The sequence below is a fragment of the Lucilia cuprina genome, chromosome 2, assembly GCF_022045245.1.
Source record: "Lucilia cuprina isolate Lc7/37 chromosome 2, ASM2204524v1, whole genome shotgun sequence".
NCBI lineage: Eukaryota > Metazoa > Arthropoda > Insecta > Diptera > Calliphoridae > Lucilia > Lucilia cuprina.
Window position 1 is genome coordinate 53,544,430 of NC_060950.1, and position 16,797 is coordinate 53,561,226.

At 31.0% G+C, this 16,797-nt stretch overlaps 1 protein-coding gene across 1 annotated transcript in view; it reads left to right on the top strand.

Moving 5' to 3' along the window:
- Positions 1-9,127, top strand: part of LOC111674996 (peroxisomal acyl-coenzyme A oxidase 3) — a 29,746-nt gene extending 20,619 nt beyond the window's left edge. The window contains exons 2-6 of the mRNA XM_046956463.1: positions 4,171-4,327; positions 4,397-5,320; positions 5,387-5,512; positions 7,904-8,246; positions 8,305-9,127. Coding sequence (XP_046812419.1) covers positions 4,193-4,327; positions 4,397-5,320; positions 5,387-5,512; positions 7,904-8,246; positions 8,305-8,855 — 2,079 coding nt within the window. The 5' untranslated portion in view covers positions 4,171-4,192 and the 3' untranslated portion in view covers positions 8,856-9,127. The remainder of the gene's footprint in view (positions 1-4,170; positions 4,328-4,396; positions 5,321-5,386; positions 5,513-7,903; positions 8,247-8,304) is intronic.
- Positions 9,128-16,797: the final 7,670 nt, after the last annotated feature.

Here is a 16,797-nt window from a genome sequence, read left to right on the forward strand (position 1 = left end):
GTGTGTGAGAGAAAGAGAAAGAAATATCAACCATCTCTTTCTCTCACACACAAAACCAAAAGTTTCTCAACAAAAGTTTCCTAGTGTGATCCATGTCTAATATGACAACAGAGTAAACTGACAATATTAATATGCAGATACATTTATTGTCTGACATAGATCTGTCAACATTACTTGATTTGACAACAGTTTTCTTAACATGAATTTGCCTTGAAATGAAACCGATTGTCACTTCTTAAATTATAAAGATACAAGTCTCTTCCTTGTAAATTACTTAATAATTGACATGTTCTATATGGCTGATTAATAAAAATTGCATCATGCATAAGGTTTAGAATTATTTTCCCGAGTGTAAATAAAATTTATTTGATAAGATAAATTATACTAATGTTGTTTAAATAGTTCTATTGTTACGTTTAATGTAAACAATTTACATGTGTTTTTATTTTAGAAAACTGACAAATAGTTAGATGGTGACACTAGCAGAAAAAAGACAGACAATGAGAACTGTTTATAACTAACGACTTTTCAAAATTTAAAATCACTTATGACATTTTTAATGACTGTAATTGAAATTATCATTACAAACACTTAAATGTTTTAGTATAAATTAAAGAAAAATTAAACATTTTTTTATTTATTTTACGATTATAAAGATTCTAAACTATTTGACTTTTTATTATAGTTTTATCAAAAACAACTTAATAATGCTTTAGTTTAAAAGTAATTTTATAAAAAAAGTTAAACTAGCTGTGAAAAACTAGACCTTGAAATATGTCTATTCAACTAAGAGTAAATTTAGGAATAAAATCAATTTTTTTTATTCAAAATATTTTTTAAATCAATTAGACCCTTGATTCCCTTTGTAATAGCAACAATTAATTTAATTTATTAAATAGAATTTGTAATTTTATTTAATTTATAACAAATTAAATAAAATTTATCAATTACATTGACAATAAATGTTAAAATGTCATTGTAAACAATCAATGTTTTTTTATAGACTTTTCAATTAATATTTTATGCCACGATAAAATAATAATACAAATAACTGATATAAATATTTAATCTGTAATTTTTTATGCAGTGATTTATTAGCTGACAGACATCTAAAGGAGTACAAGATTAAACTCCGCAGTGTTGCCATACAAATCAACAGAAAAAAGAAGAAAATTGCAAATGTAATATGAAAATTAAATTTAAAACAAAACAAGTAGGAAAGTATAGTCGGGCATGGTCGACCATATAATACCCTACACCATGAGTATATTTTTCAAATTTTTATTTTTCATAATGAAACTTTTATGTTGAATTTCACCTTAATTCCAAAGTATTTAAGAAATTTATTGATAAACAAACAAAATTTTCTAAATGAGGTCAAATATGGGCCGATCCTCGGTAAAGGATATATTTTTAAATAACATTTAGTTTTGCTGAGTTTCATTGCGATACAAATTTTTACAAGTCAATTTTAGACGTTTGAGACCTTTTTTGAAGGGGGCTAGGGTCAAATAAGGGCCGATCATTTCGAAAATCTGCAGTGTCATTTATACTTATATAAAACTTATTTGTGCCAATTTATAGAGAGATAATATAATATTTAACGTAATTATGACGGTTGTATGGAGGCTAGGTGAAATAATGGACTGATTTCAACCATTTTCAATATCAATAGGCTTCGTCCATGTGCCAAAAAACATGCTTGGTCAAATTTCATCAAATTATCTTGAAAATTGTAAATTGTTTACATGGATAGCCAGCCAACCAGCCGGACGGACATGTCTTAATCGACTCAAAAAATGATTCCCTTTCCACTATAGTGATGTAGGGTATAAAAATATATTGTGAAGTCACCATTACTTCAACTAATCGATAAATCAAACATTTTAATGTTTATTTTAATAAAAATTGTATTAATTTTTTTGCATCAGCTGTTTACACTTTTGCATTTCTTGCTCAAGTTTAAACCACCTCCATTGGGTGCTTAACCTAGCAAACAAAATTAGCTGATTGAGTATTCAAGAAAAACTTTTGATGATTAATTTTAATTTAATCCCTAACCGTTCACCTAAAGATTGGCCCTTAGATGTCAACACAAATTTTGTATAGAATGATGTCTTCGCTGCGTTATAATTTCACAAAAATGGCCAAATACGTGAGAAACTTTATGTGACAGAGAAGTAGAAAAGTCCAATGCATTGGTCAATGGGTTAAAATTTTGTTGGCCTGTGCTGTTAGCTTACGGGTTCATGAATTTTTGTTTGAAGATCTTGGTGTCTAATAGATTTTCTTATACATAAACGTCGACCATTAACATCTACATAGATTGTATTCATTCCCTTTTGGGTTTCAGAACATTACAGCATTTGGAGTAATAAAATATTCAACAGATGGGCAATTAAATATAATTTTTCATAGCATCTGTTTCTATTTCGCAGGCTGCTGTTTAGAACCCGTTTTAGTGCCTCACTATAACAAATTACAGAATAAGCAAAATGCTTTCAAGGAAAAAAATATAGGTACAACTCGATAAAAATATGCTTCTTTCTGTATTATTGAACGCATGTCATATGGGCTACCCACATAACATTTATAACATGTATGTTCCACTTTTAATCTGAATATGTTCCTCTCTATGAATGAATGTCTATTTCTCTTTATACTGATGTTTGTTGATGTTTGTAACCCACTTTAAAGTATACCAATCGGCTCAGAATCATTTTCCGAGTCGATTTAGCTATGTCCTTCCATGTAACCATATAAACTACAGGTTGCAATTTTGGAAATAATTCAACCTTGTAATGAAACTACAGGTCGCAATTTTAGAGATAATTCAATGAAATTTGGCAAATGATCTGATCGCCAATTCAAAATGGCTGAACCCTCAAATAGAGCTTATAAATTAATCAAACTAATTTTGGAGATAATTCAATGAAATTTGTCACATGATTGTCTATGATACCGCAGGCGAAGCCTATTGAAAATAATTTACATCGGTCTATTATTTCACCTAGCCCCCATAGAACTGAACCCGCCAAATAGGGCTTTAAAGTTCAAAATTATGTTTAATATACTCATATCTCGACAAAAAGCTACAAAAACCAAGTTCTATATTAGACTTAATGACCATCAAGAATTCCATAATAATAGGTCCTCATATGACCCTAGCCCCTATGAAAAGCCCCCATCAAAATTTTACTTAAATGTCCACAATTTTATTCTACAATAAACGGCTTAAGTATGTATATCTGAGGTAAGGTACAATTCAACTTAAATGATTTATTATAGCAATTAAATCACATTATATTTTTGTAAAAGGTGTAGAGTATTATATGGTCAGACTCGCCCGACTATAATTTCTTACTTGTTTTTATATTTGTTTGAATACTCCTGCCACTGATTATACTGCACGTCTAATTTCGAAAATATGTGCCATCATACTAACCTCAGATATGCTCATTTTAAGGACCCTTCTTATCCTGCTCTTAGGGTTTGGGTAAACATTTCATTAACCCAAAAGGTCTTATGGGTCTAGTTAACTCCCTTGCCTTTAAAGCAAGTAAATTCGTTCTTTTTTTGTCGATTGCTCTCGACAGGCTGTTGTAAGAAAATCTAGGAGAGAAAAGTTCCAATTTGACAGCGACCAAAAGATTTGAACCATAATGAATAGCACGCGTTTTCCGTTAAACTTGATCAAACTCTGTTAAACATGATTAGAAACCTTATAGGGTTTATAATTAGTTACTACCAATTTGGTAAATAAGCAGAAAGTTTAAAACTTCTCTACAACTGGTCTTAAATTTCTTACTTGTTTAACGACCTCTTTTATTTGGTTCTCCTATTCTTCCCCTCTTTACAGTCGTTTTCAGTTAACCACTAAAAAATAAATTGCTATTAGTTAGTAATCTTTTATTCAACACATTACTAAATTTATAAACAAAGTTGTGTGTAAATCAATATGTTTGACATGTATAATTAATGAGCAGTAATAAGTCATTTCTAGGGTTTCCTAAGCTCCATCTATCAATGTAAATTCACACATAAACACATGCTTCATTAATGTTAATAACCGGTCAATAACCGGTAACCATTACAAAGACAATCGATAATAATGATAATAAAACATATTTAGTAATAGTTTTTTTTTCTTTATTTATTTTGTTACAATTTAGAGTAAAGAGTAAACAAAGAGATGGCACAAAGTGCGGATACATCATTTATACCAGACCTACCGAAAGGACCATTGTGCACTTATCGCAAGCGGGTTAAGTTTGATTGGAAACGTTTAAGGCTGATATTTGAAAAGGAACAAGCTTTACGTATTAAGGTAAGTTTTTCAAAATATTTTTGTTTAATCAAAAGCAATTTAATTACTTTTTGACTTCACTACTTACAGTACAAGGTTTGGAAGATATTAGAAAATGATCCTCTCTTCTCCCAGCCCATTGCACTCCTACCCACCGATGAGCAAAAACGTATTTGTGCCATGCAAATGAATCGTATGGCTCATTTGGATTTAGTTCCTAAAGAAATCGAACAACGTTCGTTTAGTGAAAAGACCAAATATTTGATGAGCATTAATGAGGCTTTACATACCTACAATCCCAGTTTGTCGGTGAAAATCGCTTTGGGCGTTGGTCTCTTCAATAATGCCATACGTGCCATGGGCACTGAAAGACATATGAAATATTATGAGGCTGCTTGGAATCGTGAAATTGTCACATGTTTAGCCATAACGGAGGTTTCACATGGCAGCAATACGAAAAGTATTCGTACGACCGCCACATATGATCCTGAAACACAGGAGTTTATTATCAATACACCAGATTTTGAGGCCGCCAAATGTTGGGTCGGTAACTTGGGTAAGACAGCCACAGTTGCCATGACATTTGCTAATCTATATACACCGGATGGTGTTAACCAAGGTCTACATGGTTTCCTTATACCCGTTAGAGATCCCAAAACATTACAGCCCTATCCGGGTGTTTTGGTTGGTGACATTGGTGAGAAGATCGGATTGAATGGCATTGACAATGGTTTCGTTATATTTACCAATTATCGTATACCTCGTGAGAATCTACTCAATCGTACGGGTGATGTTACACCTGAGGGTGTATACGAAAGTGTTTTCACCGAACCGGGCAAAGTATTGGGCGCCGCTTTAGAATCCTTCTCGGCTGGTCGTATTGGCATTATGCAAGAATCTGTGAATACTTTGTCAAATGCAGCTGTTATAGCGATACGTTATGCTGCCTTAAGAAAACAGTTTGGTCCGGAGAAAACCGGCCCCGAAATGGCTATAATCGAGTATCAGTTACATGTAACTATAGTTATTTTGTATGTTTGGTTGAATTCTTAGTAATTTGATACCTTTTTTATATTCTAGCAATGGAGAATATTCCCTTATTTGGCGGCCGCATGTGTATTGAAGATCGCCGTAATTGAATTGACCGATCAGTATTTAAAAATTATCGAAAAATCTCAGGCTGATTCAAATGGTTTCGAATTATTGGTAAGATTTGTTATTTTAATATTTAAGATCAAAGATCAATATATGTGTATTTTTACACCCACCAAGAAAAAATATAAGATATGGATTTTGTCATTCCGTTTGTAACCCACAATTTATATATATAAAATTCTAACGTTACTGACTAACTGACTGATTCATCATCTCACAGCCTAAATGGTTGAAGCTAAAGGGCTAAAATTGAAATTCGAATGTTTGGGGGGTAAAAACGGGTAAATTCATTAACTTCATATCTCCTAATCTAGAAAAGATACAAAGGCATCTTTGTTCACTTAAAAAAATAAGCGGACAGGTGTCTGATACTTTTTTTCAAATTCGGCCCCTTAAGGGAATAAGCGGGTACTTTTTGCACCCCATGTATCTTTTAAACCAAAGAACATACAAAAATATTTTGACTCCTTCATAACTTAACAAAAAATAAAAATACTTTTTGAATATTCGAACGCTTAAGTGGTGAAATTTGTACCTTCTTTTGGTACATTTTGCATAAACATTGTTTTTGGTTTATTAACTTAACTTATAAAGAAAACATAAAAACGGGCTGCCGCTACGGTTTTGCAGCTTTGGAATATAATTTTTATTTCGTTAATGGGAGGTAAAAAGTACCAAAAGGGGATAAAAACGAGAAATTTAATTTCATTCAAAAAAAAAAAAACGATTAAATTTAAATAAAATTTTTAGATTTGGAAATATTAAATATGCTAAATTTTGGACTACACTTGATATCAATAATAAAGGAATTTTTTGGTACTTTTTCATTCTACGCAGGTACTTTTATAAGTTTGCTTTTAATTTAAACCTAGAAACATGAAATTGAGCAAATAGAGCCTGGAATAAATAAAATCTATTAAAAGAACTTTTTCGTCCTTCGACTGGTACTTTTTTAGTTTTCTATTGAGTGAGAAAATCACAAAATACGAATACGAATTCCTTCTTCAAAACCTATTTTTTTTTAATTTTTGTATAATATTGAACCTTGAAATGTGAAATTAAACGTATATTACCTGGATTAAGTGAGATCCCATAAGAGGGGTATTTTTGGTACTTTTTCATTCTTCAAAAGGCACTTTTTGAAATGTGAAATTAAGGGGACGTTGTGGTACTTTATCGTTCTTCAAAGGTTACTTTTTGAATTTTCTATAAAACTGAACGTAGAAACATGAAACTAAGTATATAAAGCCCGGATTAACTGAGAAAAAAGGGGACTTTTTGAAACTTTATCGTTCTTCAAAATGTACTTCTTGAAATTTCTATAATACGGAACCTAGAAACATGTAATTAAGTATGTATGGTCCGGATTAAGTGAGATCCCATAAATAGGATTTTTTGGTACTTTTTCTTTCTTCAAAAGGTACTTTTTGAAATTTCTATAAATTGAACTAAGCATGAAGGGTCCGGATTAAGTGAGATCCCATAAATGGGATACTTTTGGTACTTTTTCGTTCTTCAAAATGCACTTTTTGAATTTATTTTCGAAAGCAGGCTTTACATGGCAGCTATGACCAATTATGGACCGATAAACTTCTTAATGTACATAGATTTTTACCCCGACACCAAAGAAATATGTCTTTTTATGTGATTAATTATCAGATGTGTGCTTTATGAATATGGGAGCTATGACCATTTATGAACCGAACCGGATAAAATTTAAGACTTTTGGACTAATTGATATGATTTTGAACATAATTGATCAGTGGGTGAAAAAAAGTAACATGTGGCGAAATTCTTCCACATAGTTCCATAGTTTTGGTGAAAACTACTCAATAATTAGGAAAAACGGAGTTTTATCTAAAAAGTCTGAAATTTTAACTCATAACTTTTCAGGTTGTGAACCGATTTTATTGATTTTCCATACCAAACTGCACCAGATTAATACATAATTAATTTCTTTAAGTTGCTGAGTTAACCGTGTTAAGGACCCATGGGTCTACATATTTCTCAGTTTTACATACACAATGACACCCTTAATCACCACGTCTTTTTTATATTCTGTACAACTTAATCCACAATTGACTCAATTCGATACCAATTGCATATAACAAAAGTGTCGATTGAGACAATATTTCACTTTCCGAAATTCACTTTACAATTGAGCAAAGGTTATATACAAAGTTTCCTCAAGAAAATAATATTTAACATGAATGAGTTTTATATAAACAAAAAGCTCTTCTCCAAATTTTATATGTTTCGGACCATATTTGACTCTAACGCCGCTAGGCCCATAGTTGATTCAAGTGCCCACTACAGATAACCATTTATTATAAAGAAATTTAGGTTTGATAACGGAAACTTATACTTAAATAGGTCATTATACTTTAAAATTTCCCGAATCATATAATCAGAATAAAAATTTAATTTTCTCTTTTCTAACAGACACAAATTGTATCTGAAATACATGCGATAATATCATCATCAAAACCAATGATAACATGGACGGCACGTGATGCCATTCAAGAGGCTAGAGAAGCATGTGGTGGTCATGGTTATCTCAAGGCATCCAAATTGGGAGATCTACGCAGTGATCATGATGCAAGTTGTACCTATGAAGGTGATAATAATGTATTGGGACAGCAGGCCTCTAACTGGTTATTAAGACAATGGAGTGGTACTATTGAAAGTCCTGCGGGTACGGCAAACTTTTTAAACAATCGGGAATCTATATTGAAACAAACCTCTGAAGATGTTTTAAAGCAACACAATATTGAAAGCATGGAATGTAAGTTGTTATTAGGGACAGAATGGAATTACAACTAATGAGATTTTCTTTATTATAGTTATTTTAAGTTGTTACGAATGGATGTTGTGTCATTTGCTACAAACCACCTCATCTCGAATTTCCGCCGATATTGACAATGGTCGTCATCGTTTTGAGGCCCGCAATAACTCGCAAGTATATGCCGCTCGTGAAATGTCCATTGCTTATGCTGAGTATTACTGTTTGAGTCGTTTTGTTGAACGTTTCCGACGTCCTGATATTTCCGGAGAATATAGTAAAATTTTAAAATTGGTTTTCGATGTCTACGGCTTATGGTGTTTGGACAAACACATGACTACTTTCTATGTGGGCGGTTTTGCTCATGGTTCTAGATTTGCAGACTTAATAAGAAGTCGCCTGCTGCAGAAATGTGGTGAATTAAAGGATTCTGCTGTCTCAGTGGCAGATGCTTTAGCTCCACCAGATTTTGCCCTCAATTCCGTTATTGCCAAGTCTGATGGTTTGTTGTATGAGAATTTGCAAAGTGAATTTATGACCAACTCGGGTGCATTTGAAAGACCACCATGGTGGCGTGATGTCATCATACCACAAGTAAAATCGAAACTATGAAGAGACTTTTATAAGCTTTACTTACGATTTATATCATTTATTGTATTTTTTTGTTTAAATATTCTTTTTCATTTTTAAATATTTTGTAAATTAAGTTTCAAAACCACAAAAGAAATCAAGCAATCTCTTAAACCAAAATTTACTTACTTTATATACATATACTACTACTACTAAGTATATAGATTTATATATATTTATGTAATTAATTTGTCGATTATTAATATTTTATATTTTCTTGTCTTTTGTTTTATTTAATATTTTGATTTTTTGCTCCTATTGTCTGTTTATTTTGTTTCTAATTGATTGTATAATTAATTATATATTTCTTTATATACTAACTATATACATACATATACTATATTATATATATCTATATATATATATATTTAACTTAAAACCATCAAAAACAAGTGTCTATATCTTACAAAGTATAAATTTGATTTTGTGTTAATTTACATAAAAAAACAGAAATAATTATATTTGTTAAAAGAAAATTGTTATTATTGCCGTTTTTGTGCATTTAAAGAATATAATACTACTATATATCTATATAATATAAAAAAATTGTATTTTTTTCTATTTGGATTTTTGTTAAATTAAGTGATTTTGATTGTATTGTATGAATGTCTGAAAATATTTACAATTAATTAAACAAACAAAACTTAATTTATCTCGACAGATTTTTTTGTAATTTGTTTGGTTTTATTTAAATGGAAGAAACTATTTTACAACCTATATCGTTCCCACAACAATTGGAACATCTTCGCTTCGGAACAGCACGATTCATACTCGGCCAAAGATTGTCAACCCAGCGACAGCTGTATCAACCGAAAGTTTTTTCCCCAGGAAAGAACTATCGGCCACAGTCGAGCTGTTACAACAACAACAACAACTACCGATATCGTTTAGAATTGATACGGTTGGCGATTCCGAACGATTCCTTAAATTATGGATCAAGCTCTTCCAATTTAACAATATATATTAATTTTAACAAGTCAGATTTCTATATTCGGCTGAACCGAATCTTATATACCCTTCACCAAGTATGTTTTAATAAAAGTTTTTATTTATTTTGTATCTCTGCACATTCAGTTTTGACCGTTAAAGTAATTTTATAAATGGACCGATCCATCTAAAGCACATGTACCTAAATTTTCGTTCGCAAGAAGGAGATTAGGGACAATTCTTATCGATTCTCGTAAAATATTGTAGATTCGGTTTGGTTCTTACATAACATGTTTATGTTGATTCTAAGTCGTTCCGTATACTTTAAGGAAAATGTATCACCAATGTATTTGTGCGTTATAAACAAATCAAAATTCTTAAAAGCATTCACAGAACTATGTATGTAGTACCTTCGCCATTACTTCTTGAACTCAATTCTTTACATTGTTGTGATTCTAGAGTACTTCAAAACTGTTTTCAAGGAACCAGTTTTTATACCCTACACCACTTTAGTGGGGAGGGTTTGTGCTGATGTTTGTAACATAGAAAAATATTCGTCCAATACCCACCTTAAGAAAATGTCCGTCCGTCCGGCTGGCTGGCTGTCCATGTAAACCTTGTGCGCAAGGTACAGGCCGCAATTTTGAAGATAATTAGATGAAATTTGGCACACCTGCTTCTTTTGGCCCAAGGACGAAGCCTATGTTTAAAATCGGTCCATTATTTCTACTACCCCCATACAACCGTACCCCCCAAATAGGTCCTTTTGGCTTATAATTAATTTAAATGATCTATTATGTTAACAAAAGTCGACAAAACTCAGTTTTATAGAACTTTAAATGACACTACCGATTTTTGTAATGATCGGGCTTCATTTGATCCTATCCCGCATACAAACTCCCCTTCAGAAAATGACTTAAAGGTCAAAATTCACTTACAAACACTATTAACACTTTTAAATTCTACATAAATATTATTGAAGAAGACTTAACTCCCCCTACCAACATTTTTAAGGATAGGGCCATATTTTGCCCTACTCCTCTTTGAACCCTCTTGTAATATAATAATCCCCATTTTTAACATACATACTGACAGGTGTAGGGTATCATATGGTCGGCTACGCCCGACTATACATTCATACTTGTTATTTTTGAGTGTTTACTATCTGGCTTACAAAGTGGCACTAAACTGATGATTGTTTACAAAGAGTAAAACCGCGACGAAAGGCGAACACATCAGGTGGTTAGACGAAAATCAATTTTCAGATGTATGCACTCATTATCGAGTTGCTGGGTTGCGCTACCAAAATCGATGCATAAACTGATTTTGAGCTAATTACTGTGTATACTTTAAGATGGGTATAGTTCTATATTTTTAGGTATAACCAACATTATCTCAAACACATAATACTCTCTATCCCAGCTAGCATTTGGAAGATTGTTGGATGATTAATCAGTAAACTGAGTCATTTTTGACTCTTTTTAAAGACCTAAAGTGATTAATAAATTGAGCGCTTAAAAAATGAAAAATGACTCGAAAATGATACCCATATATGATTGAAAACTGAATATTTGAAAAACAATAAGAAAATGTATTGCAATCATAAATTGATCATCCTGGTGTTTAAAATATGATGGTTTTAAAAACTTATTTTGTGGTCATATTTCAAGCAGTTGAAAGATCTTAAATTGTTCCTTATGTAATTGTTTTTGTTTTAATGAAATAGCCAAACTTACACTTAAAAATGACTCAAAAACGATTAAAAAATGAGTCGAAACTGATTAGAAATGGGACTCAGAAAAGACTCCTTTGGAAGAGTTAGCAAAACATTTTGTATGGCCTAAAATGAGTTGATATAATTCTCATTTCGTTTATAAAATCAAATGTATAAGTATTTGAACTTGTGTGATATTTATAAAGTCGATTTTCTGTCAAGGAAATTGAAATTATATTATGCTTTAATTATAATAATTTTATATGTTAGAAGATCATTCTATGGAAGACAGTTGGGCGACTAATCGCTGAACTAAATCTAAATAATTCGAATTAATTTTTAAAATCTGATTTATTTGAAAAAAAAAACAACAAAATGTATACCAATCATAAATAGGTCATCCAGGTGTTTAGAATATGATTGTTTATAAATTTAGTTTGTAGTTAAATTTCGCGCAGTCGGAAGATCAAAAACAGTTTTCTTATGTATTGTATTTGTCTGTAACAAACATAAAAATTACTCAGAAAAGACTTAAAAATGACTAATGTATGTTTCGAAAAGAACTCAAAAACGACCAGTTATTTGATCCATTAATGACTCAAAAAAGATTAAAAAAATGAGTCATAATTGATCAGAAGTGGGGCTCATAAAGGACTCATTTAGAAGAGTCGACGAATGTATCATTTATGATCAGAAAATGAGCGCATATTTGATTATTTTAATCGTGCAGAAGAGTCATAAATGACTCGAATGTGATCAAAATTTTCAAAAAATGCTAGCTGGGTAACTATGGTATAAAATGTTATCGAATGTTATAACTGCATTTTTTACCACCCCCTGAACAACGGCTTTAAACAATAATCTTGATTCGGAGCGGATTCTGTATACGTAAGAAAGAGTGTTGTTAAGACGAGTCTTAACACAATTAATAGATGATCATCGCTTATATCGTTTGATCTACATAAACTTATTTAATTTACGATGACTAACATACATACATGTATATCTATCTTTGTATATGTTTATGCATAATAAAAATCCACACTTCTCCTATGTATGTATCTAGTTATTCTATTTATACGAATAATATTAATTTGAATTCAAATTGTTAAATTATCCATATTTTTTTTTTTAATTTTTAAATATCAATCAAAACCATACCTTTCTTAAGAAAGTCATCGTTAGTGGACTCATAACAATCGTTTTTAAAGACAAAAAACCCACAATAAAATTATATATTTATTTATAATTAAAAAATTGTCAATGATTTAATCCGCATTTTACAGATTGTATAACAAGAGTCTTTTTTTTTTTTTTTGCTTGTTAGGATACAAATTAAAAAAAACTGACAAAATCGAATAAATTTTGTTGGAAAAAAAAATTAATATATATTCATAATAAAGTTGTTTTTTCGTTATTTGCAAATATTAACACGTGATGCAAATTTATTCAAATATAATTATACCCTACACCACTATAGTGAAAAGATTAAGACATGTCCGTTAAGCCGACTCTGAAATTCGACGCTTTGGACTTTTCAATTTGGGCTCTTTCGAACATAACTACTTTAAATACACTTCTATCTCTCTAACTGACTCTAGTCCTCATACAAACCCCCCATTTAAAAATATCTTAAGCGTCTAAAATTAACGTACATACAATCTCCAAATGTTGTAAGGATCGGCCCATGTTAGACCCCCAGTGGCCAGATAAAGCGTCAATAAACTGCTTAAATACTTGGGAATTAAGCCAAAATTTAACATCAGTGTCTTTCTTAATGAAAAATAAATAATTTTTAAAATATACTCATGATTTAGGGTATCATAAGGTCGAGCGTGCCCTACAATAATTCCCTAATTGTTTTTACTTAATATTTTAAGCGTTTAATAAAATTTAATTTTAAACTGTAAGTTTCCGTTTTTATGGACTTTGATATGTTTATAAAAATGTTAAATAATCACTTTAAAATAATCTCCTAATTTTACGTTATATATCAAAGAATTGCTCCTTGGACTGTGGACTAAACGCCCGTGTGCACTAGAACTATTTTTGTAACTCAAAGTCTAGTAATTTGGGCAAAAAAATAAAAAACGGGATTGGTACCACGTCCACAAACCAAACAAAGTATTGAATGTCGTATAAATTTATGTTTGTGTTAGGAACTCTAATAGCTGCGATCCACAAATTTAGTCTGGAAAACTTTGACATCCATATACAAGTAGGCGTGGCACCTATGAATTAAATATTAAAATTCGTATATCTGGTAGACTATAAAATCTAGAGTAATAAATTTTGTATGAATATATGAACATACTTACTTACCACAAGATTTAAGCCATGTCTTTAAAGTTTAAACTGAGCATGTTAAAATATTGTAAGTTGTAAAATTTAAAATGAATATTGTTTCAATAATAATGGCTTAAAACAAACTTCGTGTTTTGCGGTTAAAGTTGGAAATTTTGAAATGAAACAATAAATCATAACAATTTCAATAAAAAAAACAATATTGTTTCCATGACTTTGTTATTTAAATTAATAATAAACTACATTTTCTTATTATTTATTGTAGTCTTCTTATTAATTTAATTCAACTTATTTACTAAATTATATATTCTTTTAAATTTATTCATAACCATCCCACTTTAATTAGAATTCAATTATATATGGATAAATTATTAGTTACAACTAGTTGAAGTTTTAAAAAATCGATAACACAGGCCGACAAATTTTTAAACTGAAAATCAAAGTATAACTTTCTAAAGGACTGATCCTCCTGAATGTGACTTTCACAATTCCTATTTGGGATTTAAGATATCGTGTTTTGAGCTTCATTTGTAAAATGTCGTATATTATCTGAAAGTACATTCTGTCAGCTTTAAAATAAAGTTATAATACCTGACATTTTTCTTTCTTTTTCGAGATATCTGCAGCTAAAGTTTTATATAATAATACATTGACAAAAACTGTTCAAAAACTTTTTTTCTATAAAAATACCTTTTGAATTGTTTAATCACTCGTTGAAGTTGACGGAAGAACAGACATCGTTGAGTCGAATCAGATAATGATTTTGTATCGATTTGAACCTCGGCTGTCATCGCCAGGTAGTTATCTATCTATCTGTCTATACCCGCTATCAAAACGATAGATGGATAGATAGATAGATAGATATATATATATATAGATAGATAGATAGATAGATAGATAGATAGATAGATAGATAGATAGATAGATAGATAAATAAATAAATAAAGCATAAATAAATCAAGCATCAAATCGTCTGACTCCACTTAATACCTGGGATTGCTGATAGATCAAAGACTTAATTTTAAAGACCATATGGATTATGCATGTAATAAAGCAGCAGCAATAAACAATGCCCTTAGCAGAATTATGCCAAACTCTGGAGGTCCCCGACAAAGTTGAAGAGTCCTAATATCGAGAGTAACATCATCTGTACTACTTTATGGATCACCTATTTGGACAGGACATATTGGAAGTACATCTCGTAAAAACGTACTTTCACTATTTCGACAATGCTGCCTTAGAATATGCTGTGGCTATAGAACCATTTCATTGGAAGCAATATGCGTAGAACCATCGAGTGTACACTGAACGAAAACTAAATACAGAGGGAAACTACCGCTACATAAAACTAGTGGAGAGAAGAAAAACAATGTCGAATTGGCAAAGAAGGTGGGAGAGCACTACAAAAGGGCGATGGACATTTAGACCAATTCCATCAATGAGAAAGTGGATAGAACGAAACCACGGCGAAGTCAACTATGAACTTACACACTTCCTTACAGGTCATGTGGGAAACTATTTACATATATTCGGCCTTGACGATTCACCTGATTCACCCAACATGCTTTGTTTCTGAAGACGTACAGCATATTGTCTTTGTGTGTCCCAGTTTCGATTAAAAACGCATTACCCCCGACAATATAGTGGATGTAATGCTGACTTCGGATGAAAAATGGCGACAATTATCTGATTTTATAACAACGTTGAATAAAATGCCGCACAGTGAGGAAAAGATAAGAAAAGAACTAAGAGTTGTGGTTCCAAATGAAGAGGTAGCGTAAACGCTAATAATTCCTGCGAAGTAGTACTTATATGCAGTTCCGCAGGAAATGTGGTTGACGATGGGAAGGCGGTTTAGTGAGTAGGAGACGTAAAAGGTATGTAATGGATTATATATATATCTTATAACTCATATCTTTAAAGATTCCGCACCCCATATCAAAAAAAAAAAAAAAAAAGAAAAAGATAGAGAGATAGATAGATAGATAGATAGATAGATAGATAGATAGATAGATAGATAGATAGATAGATAGATAGACTTAATTTCAGTTGTATTGTAACTTCGTTCTCTGTGTGGGAGATGGGTGAAATAATCAAGCGATCTTAAACATTTTCAATAGACTTTTTCCTTGAATATCATGGACCAATTGCATTTACTTCACAATTTCGACTTGTAGTTGATTGTAAGCCGATTGTTTTTTATTATGGTCATTTAGACGATCAGAATTGGTATGTATTTTTAAATGGGCAGTCAAATTTTAGGAAAAGACTCGTTTTAAAAAAAATAGCGTATCACTCAGTCGCAATTTTGACTCGCAACATTTACTAACAATGTTGCAACACAAAATTGTAAGTTCGCATTTTTCGAACACTTTTCTGTCAACGTTGAAACATTGTAAGATCTGACAACCATATGTTATAGCTTTTACTCGAATATTATCGATATTTTAACTAATTAAGTAAAGTAAAAAAGATAGTGTAATGTTAACCTTTCACTGTGGCAATAACTTTTAAAGTTTAAACACGATTACAATTATTTTACAACAATAAATCAAAACTAATTGATTAATTGTGTATTAATCCTAAATTGCAAAAAAAATGATGAAAACAAAAAACAAATTTGTTGTTGATTTGATTTTTTTCCATTACAGTTTTTTTTTTGGTTTTCAATAAAATTCATTAATTTATTTAAATGGGAAGAAAAAGCAAGAAAACAAATTTGAACAGATGCGCCTTTTGATGCTAAAACGGCAAGTGATATAATCGCTAAAAACACTCGTATAAAGATATACATTGTACATATATTTGTACATCCATTTACACGATTATCATACTATTAAATAAATTTACTAATACCTCTGTAAAACAATATAATTAATGATTATAAACGCTGATTACCTGTTCCGCATCAAAAAAGAGACAAACGTATAGAAATAACGAAAATGGCAACTCTGAATAGTGGGTGATTCCCAAAAAGTA